Source organism: Anneissia japonica, unplaced genomic scaffold (genome assembly GCF_011630105.1).
Source record: "Anneissia japonica isolate Jap-2015-1 unplaced genomic scaffold, ASM1163010v1 scaffold288171_len29523_cov121, whole genome shotgun sequence".
Lineage (NCBI taxonomy): Eukaryota > Metazoa > Echinodermata > Crinoidea > Comatulida > Comatulidae > Anneissia > Anneissia japonica.
This window is the reverse complement of record NW_022735810.1, coordinates 12,480-22,677: the sequence shown is the minus strand read 5'-3', so window position 1 is coordinate 22,677 and position 10,198 is coordinate 12,480. Positions and strand designations below refer to the sequence as shown.

General features: G+C 31.7%; 1 protein-coding gene across 1 annotated transcript in view; it reads left to right on the top strand.

Moving 5' to 3' along the window:
• LOC117116685 overlaps window positions 1-10,198 on the top strand; it is a 21,104-nt gene that overhangs the window by 2,810 nt on the left and 8,096 nt on the right. The window contains exons 4-9 of the mRNA XM_033260775.1: window positions 2,664-2,708; window positions 3,104-3,148; window positions 3,514-3,558; window positions 5,222-5,445; window positions 5,540-5,789; window positions 7,205-7,408. Coding sequence (XP_033116666.1) covers window positions 2,664-2,708; window positions 3,104-3,148; window positions 3,514-3,558; window positions 5,222-5,445; window positions 5,540-5,789; window positions 7,205-7,408 — 813 coding nt within the window. The remainder of the gene's footprint in view (window positions 1-2,663; window positions 2,709-3,103; window positions 3,149-3,513; window positions 3,559-5,221; window positions 5,446-5,539; window positions 5,790-7,204; window positions 7,409-10,198) is intronic.

The following is a 10,198-nucleotide window of genomic DNA, read 5'->3' as shown; positions in this document are numbered from 1 at the left end:
GCCTAGACACATACGTAATGTAGGCTTCTCTTTGGGCGACACCGTCGGACCTGGTGTAGGCCTAGACACATCTGATATACTGTACTATACCATTACGTAAAGTAGGTTTCTTGGCCTACCACCAGCCTGCCGTCAAGCAATAAAATCAACATTTGTGGGATTATTTTCCAAGAAAAGATGGTTAAAAATTCTGGACACATAATATGCAGCATGTGATGGACGGACAAATCTAAGGATTGGCGGGGGCAGCATGTGATGGACGGATGAACCTAAGGGTTGGCCGGGGGTGGGGGGACGGGAGTTCATCAAATGATGTTTGGGAAAATAATAGTCAGAAAATACAGCATCTGATGGACAGTCCCGGGTAGGGGAGAACCTTAAAATTATGGACACATAAATTTGCAGCATAGCTTCATCAAATGATGTTTGGGAAAATAATGGTTAGAAAATACAGCATCTGATGGACAGTCCCGGGTGGGGGAGAACCTTAAAATTATGAACACATAAATTTACAGCATGTGATGGACTGCGTGTCCGGACAATTACCCCCTGGAAAATCACCCCCCGCCCTGGGAATCACCATACGCACCAAGGACAATTACAATTAATTTTCCGGGGGTAATTGTCCTAGTACCGATGGACTGACCGTCTATACACATATACAGCATGTGATGGAGGCATGTATCTGATGGACAGTCCCGGGTGGGGGAGAACCTTAAAATTATGGACACATAAATTTACAGCATGTGATGGACTGACCATCTATACACATATACAGCATGTGATGGAGGCATGTGATAGACGGACGAACGTATGCCTTTCTTCAATTAATTTCCAGTAAAATAATTATTACAACTTCAAAAAAACTCGTGTTTTTATTGCATAAATTAATTTCACAAGCATTTATTCTGAAATATAGTGGTATCAAAATTCTTTCTATAACGGTACAAGCCACCGGGAACCAGACGTCGAACAGAAAGTTTCAACAGTTTTGAGCGGTTTCGAAATTGTTTGAGTGAACGTAACTATGAAAATAATTATTTAAACAACAAAAAACCATTGCTTGATTGTCGTAGAAAATGTAGTAGGATAGTACAGCGCTGTATAGTGAGTAAATTACAAATACTAGCCTTCAAAGCCTAGGCTAATTAATTGGGATAGTTTGTAGGAGCATGGGCCCAAGCTAGACAGACGGCGCCTGATTTTTGCTGCGGTTCACGATCTGAAATTTTTGAGAGTAGGTTAACGACCGGTGTATAGGCTGCACCCCAAACTTCGGGGGGAAAATCTCGTATAAAATTTGCGGCTTATTCACCAGAAAATACGGTTTATGGAGCAAAAACTTGTGTTTCTTCATAATTTTAAGGGGGGTGGGGGGCCGGAGAATTTGTATGAGGCTGGGCGGATGGCCTTGATAATAGCTTTAGGATGGGCGCAAGATGTCAAGAGTGGGCGGCGCCGCCCACCTCCGCCCTACATAACGACATCCCTGCATTTCTCAGAACCCCTTACCCCCTCCCCCTCCATAAATTTCTGGATCCGCCTCTGATTTTTTTGACTGAAAATGAAAATACTGTATTACCTTACACAATCATTATTCAAAAAAGATACAATAAGTTATTACAATTCCCAAATAAATGTACATTGATTTTTTACGTGCAAAGGAACATACGCACCCGCAGGGTTCTGGTTATTATTATGGTTATTATTATTATTATATAAATAATAATAATAATAATAATTCTTAAAGGTGTCACATTAGATTGACATCATTTATGAATGCCATTTGGGTTTCACGGTGGGATTAAGGCTAACAAATCAAATATAAAGTCCATTGTTAATATTTCTAGCTTTGCATTGCCTTTTTTGTTTGACGTTTTAGCCTTGTAAACTATTAAATTAATTAAGGTATAATTGTTGTCTTCATAGGATTTGAATTTAGAATGTTTATTTATGAATTTTAATAATACTGTATTTATAATAATAATAAAGTTACACTTACTAAAATATAATGTAAAGTATGGTAATTAAGGACGTGTCAGACAGTGCACCATACTCATGAAATAAATCAGGTAGACTTCACTCTCTCAGGTGCAACTCAAGTAGGTCAAGGAACTCTTATTAACTCAATAACTCAATAGTATATATAATATTGCATATAACTGATAAAATATATTATTAGGCCTATAGCATAATTCATTTTACTTTAATTTCTACTCATCCTCTGAATGGTCAGTTTTTTTATGTTCATACATTGGTATATATGTGAATGTTTTTTAATTAATGTTGTAAATAAATGTGGCTTTGCCAGAAAATAAATAAAAAACATTAATTAATATTCATTAAAATCCTTTGGCTGTGGTAGTCCTTTATTCTTAGCTAAAAAATTAGGAACAAAATTGTTGTTGCATTCTATTTGTTTTATAAAGAATGAGTATCATGATTTGCAAATCTTCTTTTCTGTCTTTATGAAGATGTGTCAATCACTTTTGTGTGACTGAACTATGAAAATCCACTGCTGAATCTTTGAGACCCAAAAAAAAAAAAAAAATAAAATAAACAAATCTACATGTTGCAAGATAAACGAAACTAATACAGATATTTAGCCCTGAATGTCAATCAGTCATGCACATTCACATTCTCATTTTTGTTTTTTTATACAGGTAATGAAGAACCATCAAAATCAAAACGACCAAAGTTAAATGAAGGTATGTACTGGGTGCTAAATGTTATGTTTTATTTGACAATAATATTTGAAATTGCCCAAGTTGTGGCATCATAATTAATTATAGCTACATCAATGCGAATAATGTACATGTAATTCGTCATGTCATTCTAGACGTGTCTTGCTTTATGATTGGTTGAAATCCACTGCCCGATTTTGGAGACCATAAAAAACAGATCTACAGTATTTAAGGCAAAGAAATCCGGTATTGGATCTTTAGACCCAAATTAATGATTCCTGTAGGGCCTACCGGACCTCTAGCCTTATTACCTCATACTTCTAGCTTGGTGTTAAATTCAGACTATTGTTCTGTGTTTGTTGTGTTCTTGTGTAGCTATGCTGTTAATGTTCACATTCTCAATTTCTGGTTTTGTACAGGTATTGAAGAACCCTCAACATCAAAACGACCAAAGTTAAATGAAGGTATGTACTGGGTGCTGATACAGCATATTACACTTGACATTAATATTTAAAATTTGTTTCTCTAGCAATGATATGTTTGATAGAGTATTACATTAATTAATATTATATATTGTATGTTTGTGTATATATATCGAGTAGGCACATAGCTTGTGTTCCACTATTTGCATTCAAACCTGGGCTGTATCTATATTGCCTTGGTTTGACTTTGTGTTCATTAGCGGTACTGCAGTTGAACTAAAAAATATGTGTGATAGAGTAAGTTAAACGTGGAGCCAGCCAAGGCCCTGCTTAAACTGGTTGAACGTTTCGTCTTGATCTGTACCCCAGCTGCACTGATGAGGCCAATTCTCGTTTTTTTTGTACAGGTAATGAAGAACCATCAACAGCAAAACGACAAAAGTTAAATGAAGGTACGTACTGGGTGCTAAATGATACAGTATATATTACACTTGACATTGTATGTATGTATTTTTTCTTTATTCTGAAATACATTTTCAATACAATGTACTGGTTTCCAAAGTGGTTCAGCTTGACACACAAAAGTAACAACAATTTTCAAACATAACTTAACTAATAAATGTAAAACAAGAAATTTTCATTGTAGAATTTAAGTATGTATTGTTATACAGAACAAAAGTAAAATATACAATCAATAAAATAACTTAATAAATGTAAGATAAGTTTATCTTTAAATTTTACATTTGGAATTACAGAATTAATTACAAAATCTGCAATAGATATGCATGCACTAAAATGTAAAAGCAGGAGTGAACTTAGGGAAAGTAATATAATCAAAAATTTCAATGTAGACTTAATTTTAAGGTAAAAGAAGGTTTAATAAATTTTATGAATTTGATAATTAAATAAAGTTTAAAATAATTTGTTTGGATGTGGAAATTGTCATATCTTGGAGGTCAGTTTTCATATTATTAGGTAGAGAATTCCATAATTTGGTTGATCTGTAATTAAATGTTTTTTTACCTTGTGAAGTATTCCATTTAGGTACTACAAAATTATTATTACTTTGACTTCGTGTACATTGATTATGGCTTTCTTCAGTATAAATAAATTTGCTTGACAAATATGATGGAGCATTTCCTTTTAGACACTTAAATAACATTATAAGAATTTGTTCATTCCATTTATTATTGAGTCTGCTCCATCTAAGGGAATTTAAAATATTACTAACAGGAGTCTTGATATCAACTGATAATAATATTCTACCTAATCTATTTAATAAAACTTGAAGAGAGTCTGAAAATTCAACTTTACAATTAGACCATACACAACAACAATAATCAAATAAGGGGATAACTAGTGCATTTGCCAACATATTGAGAGTGTGTGATGGAAGGTAGTGTTTCACACGACGGATTATTCCAATTCGTTTTGAAATCTTTGAAGAGAGGCTGTCAATATGGTCTTTTAATTGGGGATCAAAGTTTACACCTAAATACTTATAAGAATTAACTCTCTCAATAATGTCATCATTATACGATACAGAAATATTTTTAAACCTAGAACTGGCATAAATAGTAGTGAAAAACATAAGCTTTGTTTTTTTTATATTTAAAGTAAGTATTCAATTAAATGGCTCTAAAAAAATATGTTTGATAAAGTTAGTTAATTAATATTCATTACCGACAGTAGCTCCTTCATTCTAAACCAAAAAAATTAGAAACAACATTTGCGTTGTATACTATTTACTTTAATGATCTGCAGATCTTTACTTTTACTGTTTCTATGGAGATGTGCCAATCTAAAAACAACTTGTATGGTATGGTGTGGCTTATGTAACTGAATTATGCTATGATGTAAATAAATTTGTTTAGTTTAGTCATTTACAGTTCAAATTAACTTTTTGCTGCTAATTCCAGCAAGATTGTGAGTACTCCAATATTCTACACTTCATTCTCCAGCAGTTAACCGTTTCGCCAAATTTTAGGAGGTTCAAAATTGAGTCGCCACCTCACTTACTTATCCAACATTTAGAGCCAGCACCGAACTTGATAGCGTATACTCTGAAAATTTAAATAGAAGATGTAACGTTTGGTGTCATAATTTTGTTCTCAGTGAATAGGACAGTGGTCTATGGAAAAGATGATGAAACATACGCATCTTTTTATAACCGTTTGAAAGATAACGTAAGACTGTCAAACATGTTTATAAGAAAGAATGTTGATGGGGATGGGAACTGTTTTTTATACTGCATCCAAGATCAGTTTGAGAGGTTGTGTTTACCAAATCGATCTACTGCACAACTCAGGGCTGATTTAGTAGACTACTTGCGACATTTGGTGAGTGCAATTTATTCCATAGTATTATCCATAAATCATAGTATTTTTATTTTATATATTGTGAAAATTATACAATTTTTAAATTTGTTTTCAGGATGAAAAAGACCCATTGACCAGCCTTATAGATGACAAATATCTAGATGATTTGAGTAAAGGTGGTACTTTTGTTGATGAAGTAGCCGTACGTGGGCTGTCACGAATATTAAATCACAACTTTTACATTGTGACGAGTCAGAGAAAAAGCACAGAGCAGGGTTACTTGGTCACAAAAATTAAAGAAAACTCCAATCCATATGGTCTAATGTTATTTGGTCAAATAGGAGAGCTACACTATATCAGCTTAGGTAAGTGGTAGTAGTACACATGTACCTCATAAACACACCCTTCAACATGTTACACATTTCTCAGAGTAAGTTATAGCAGTATATTTTACTTGATATTATCTATATTATAATTACGCTTATTCCCAAGCCTATAGACACAGTGCAATACTGATGCACTCAATAAAAGCGTGTGGGATTCAAAACCTACTGGTCTCAAAAAGCAATATATCAATTTTTTGCAGGCACGATGTGAATATCAATTCATATTTTAGATTTATAGGAAGGGAAAAGAATGACTAACTTTTCATCACATGGTTACAACTTTAATAGTAAAATGAATCTTTATGTTTTAGTAATTTTGTTGTATGATTTTATTTTTCAAGCATTTTTTATTGCTTTCCATTTTGTAACTGATCTGCATTCAATTGTGAAATAACATGTTAAAGTTGAGATGAAAAAAAGTATTGTACAAATGTTTAATACCCATAATAGGTTTTGCTACACATGTAGTACAGTAAATTGGAGAATCAAGTCAATTCATGTACATTTGCTGTATATCGTATCTTTTTGTAATTTTCTTTATTGCAACATATCTTATACAACATGGTATGAATTACAATATAGGATCCAAGAAATAGATTTTTCTTAATCAAACTTTCTTAACTACTCCTTAACTCCTACACCTAAACAATACAATTCAATAATTAATTAAATAATAAAATAGTAAAAAAGACCAAGCTATAGCCCCAATACTCTGATAACAAAGAAAGGGTTTTAAGTTTTGAAACAAAAACATTTCTTGAAGTGATCTCTTTTAAATCAGTAAGTAAAAAACTCCATAGGTTTAATTTCAAATTTGCCTAAATTAGTTTTATGTCTGGGTATGGATAAATTAAAATTATCATTGAATCTTGCTCTATAAATAGTTCTTAAAATATTCCGATAGACTGTGTGGTAAACTATATATTGAAGAGTGGATTTGCATGTGTGCCCCAATTAAAATAAAATGCATAAACAATGAGAAGATGATGTACAATCATTGAAGATTGACTTGCGGAACACAATTTTAATAGAATATAATAAAAGTGATATTTTAATAGCTCGTGCTCTCTTTATCAATGCTTAAGGGGTGAGCTATAGTTATAGTATACAGCTTAAATATATAAAAAATAAATGAGAATGAGCTCTAAAACTGGAAAATGTAATGCATCTGGCATACATGTTTTGAGAACATTATAATTGTTTCAAATAATAAACTGTCCCATACATCCAATACCATAAATCAAAGTAAGTTTAATAAAGGAATTTACATAGCATATTTAATGTCCAGTCAGGAACACAGTGCTCTTACCTAAATAAAATTCCAGCTCTCATTTTAACCATCTTATTTAATCAGAAATATGTTCTTTAAAATTAATAAATTTGTCTTTTGCTAGGATATGGTGGATCAGCAACTGGTATGGGAGAAAGTGCAATGTCTGGTCATCAACAGCAGCAACCACCACCAGCAAGACACATGATCCTGCCTCAACAGCTGCAGCAGCCCCAAGCACAGATCCGGAACCAGTCGATGGCCAATTCGTTGAGATTAGCTGTGCAGTGTAAACACCCGATGCAAAGCCTTCAAAGACCATCCCCAGGTAGGCATGTATTTTAAAGGCTGTGGCTAACTCGTACATAACCTGATGGACAATTTCAATACATTTAAAACATGTAAAAAATTATATCAGTTAAGAAAAAGTGCCAAGCCAAAGGTGAAATAATGGAAACTATAAATTTTAAAAGAATGCAGCTGGCCCATTAATTACATGTGAATTATATTTGTATATAAATTGTAAAAGTAACAATACTCACCATAATCAAAATACCCAATTTGAAACAATAAAATAGTATCGATTTTAAAAGAAAATGTAGTTATTTTATGTACATTAATTTCAATCTTAACATCATTATCATTATCATTTCAATCTTAAAATCATCATTAAATTAAATGTAAAGGATATTACAATAATAACTACATATATTACATTGCAATAAAAATAAACTATAAAGAAACCTAGATGTAATCTTAATTCAAAGTTTATTTTATTAAACTATTTAATTATTACATAAACATATTAAATATAAAATGGATTTTCAAGTTTATTCAATTATAAAAAAATATTATCTTAAAATTAAAATGTTACCAAATTCACCCACAAAATCACATTGAAAAAATAAATAAAAACAATTTAATTCTTATTGTTATTGTCAATACCAATAATTATCATCAGTTCACAAAAAATAAATTGTGTTGACCACATTTTGGGAAAATAAAAAAATGGGTAGGTCAGTTTATGCCTAAAAATTAGAAAATGCAAAGACCATTATAAATTTGTATTGAAGAGCAGAACGATAGCGTAACACTGTTCAATCGCCTATCGTCGCAAGATAGGCCTTTTCCGGCCTTTTTTGCTTCATTGAAAAAATATTTTTGTTGTAAAAAAAAAATGCTAACTCCCAATTTCGAACATTTTAGGTTCATCGGACTTGGCCCAGAAATTAATTTTTTATTTGGCCAAATATATATACAATTGAAATTTTTTTTTAAATTGAACATTTAAAAAAAAATGAATAAAAGTTTTGACATATTTCAAACCTATTAAATATAAATTGAATTTCAAATTCATTCCGTTATAAAAATAGTTATTTAATTATTTCACAATTGAAATGACACCAAGTTCAAGATTTCGAGCAAAATTCACATTGAAATCACAATCAACAACTCTCAAAAGTAAATAAAATTTCCATTTGTATTATACGGGTCCCCCTCCAATGAAAGACTACTTTTGGGAGCTTTGGTCTGTAATTAGAATTATAAAGATAAAAGACATTTTGTAATATGGAACCACAAAAGAGTGGTTTTTAATTAGAGGTGGTCTTTAATTAGAGGGAGACCTGCATATACAAGTGAAATTTTTTAATATGTAAACGTTTAAAAGAAAAATATTAATAAAAGTTATCACATATCCAAACATATGTAATATAAATGTAGTTTCAAATTCATTAAAATGTCACAGAATTCACAAGATCTCAGTCAAAATTTACCTTAAAATCACATTAAACATTTCTCAAAAATACATAAATAACATAAAATTTCAATTTGAATATTAAATTGCACTTTCTTTCTCTTTTTGTTACATTCTATTAAAATTCTGCTAGTTGTATTTATTTTATGGATCCACCTTTTTAGTTTATGTTCAAGTGTAATGCTGACTGATTACTGATATATCAATATATTTGGTCCACTTAACTGCAAACATGCTACTGTGACAACTACCCTGTCTTAAACTATTAGCACTTCTTTAAAAACATCAACTGTTTTTACTACAAAAACCGTAACTCAAACAAAATTCTGATAATAATATGGTATTAATAATAATAATGATAGTCACATTTATTAAAGTATCATTGTTTTGAACAAAGTAAGGTAATTAAGGATGGTCACACACATTGCACCATGCTCGCTCAATAAATCACTGTCAGGTAGGCTTCACTCTCAGATAAAAATTAAGGAATTCTAATTAACAACTCAATGGTTGTTATATAATATTGCATGTAACAGATAAAATATATTCTTAATCCTATATCATGTTTCATTTTACTTTCATTTATACTGAACCTCTGAATTGCAATATGTTTCTGGTTAATTGCTTTTATATTTTAACTATATTTTGTGTGAAAATTTTGATGTTCCTCAAATGATATGGTACATTTTCATAGGATGTTCATTTATATTTTGGAGCTGAAAATACATGTTTAAACATGTTGGAGTAAATGAAATGTGGTTAGTAGTTATTTGTAATTCACAATATTTTGATAATTGTCCCCACATGGTCAGTGCGAATGTAGGTAAGAATGGCCCCGGAAAAAAATGGCCCCAGTAAAAATGGCCCTAAATGACAAGTAGGTAAAAATGGCTCCAATGAAAAAATTCAGTAATAGAAATGATATTTTTTTTTTTAAATCTTCAAATATTTAAATACTGTAATAAACAAGAATTGAATCAATAACAAATACAGTTACACAACAGATGCAAATAATGTACTGAGAGATTATCAGAAAACAACGGTCATTGAACATTTTTTGATAGTTGAAATAAGTTTTAAAAACGTTATTCCACTAAGAAAGTAGAGGAATGACATACAGTACCGGCCAGTTTTATTGCAAAAATCCCAACGCGTTTTACCCGTTGTCGTTGCGTTGCGTTTGCGTTGAGTTGCGTTGCGTTGAATCTTTCAGTATTTATTCTCGTATTGCCTCGCCAGTCTAGGCGTAGAGGAGAGCGATATCATCTGCGCTAGGCTCCAGCCATTAAACTAGGCGCGGCAAGGAGATTGGCCCTAGATTACCTTCAGTTACTGCCACCGTAGGCCTAGTTATCTGCAGCA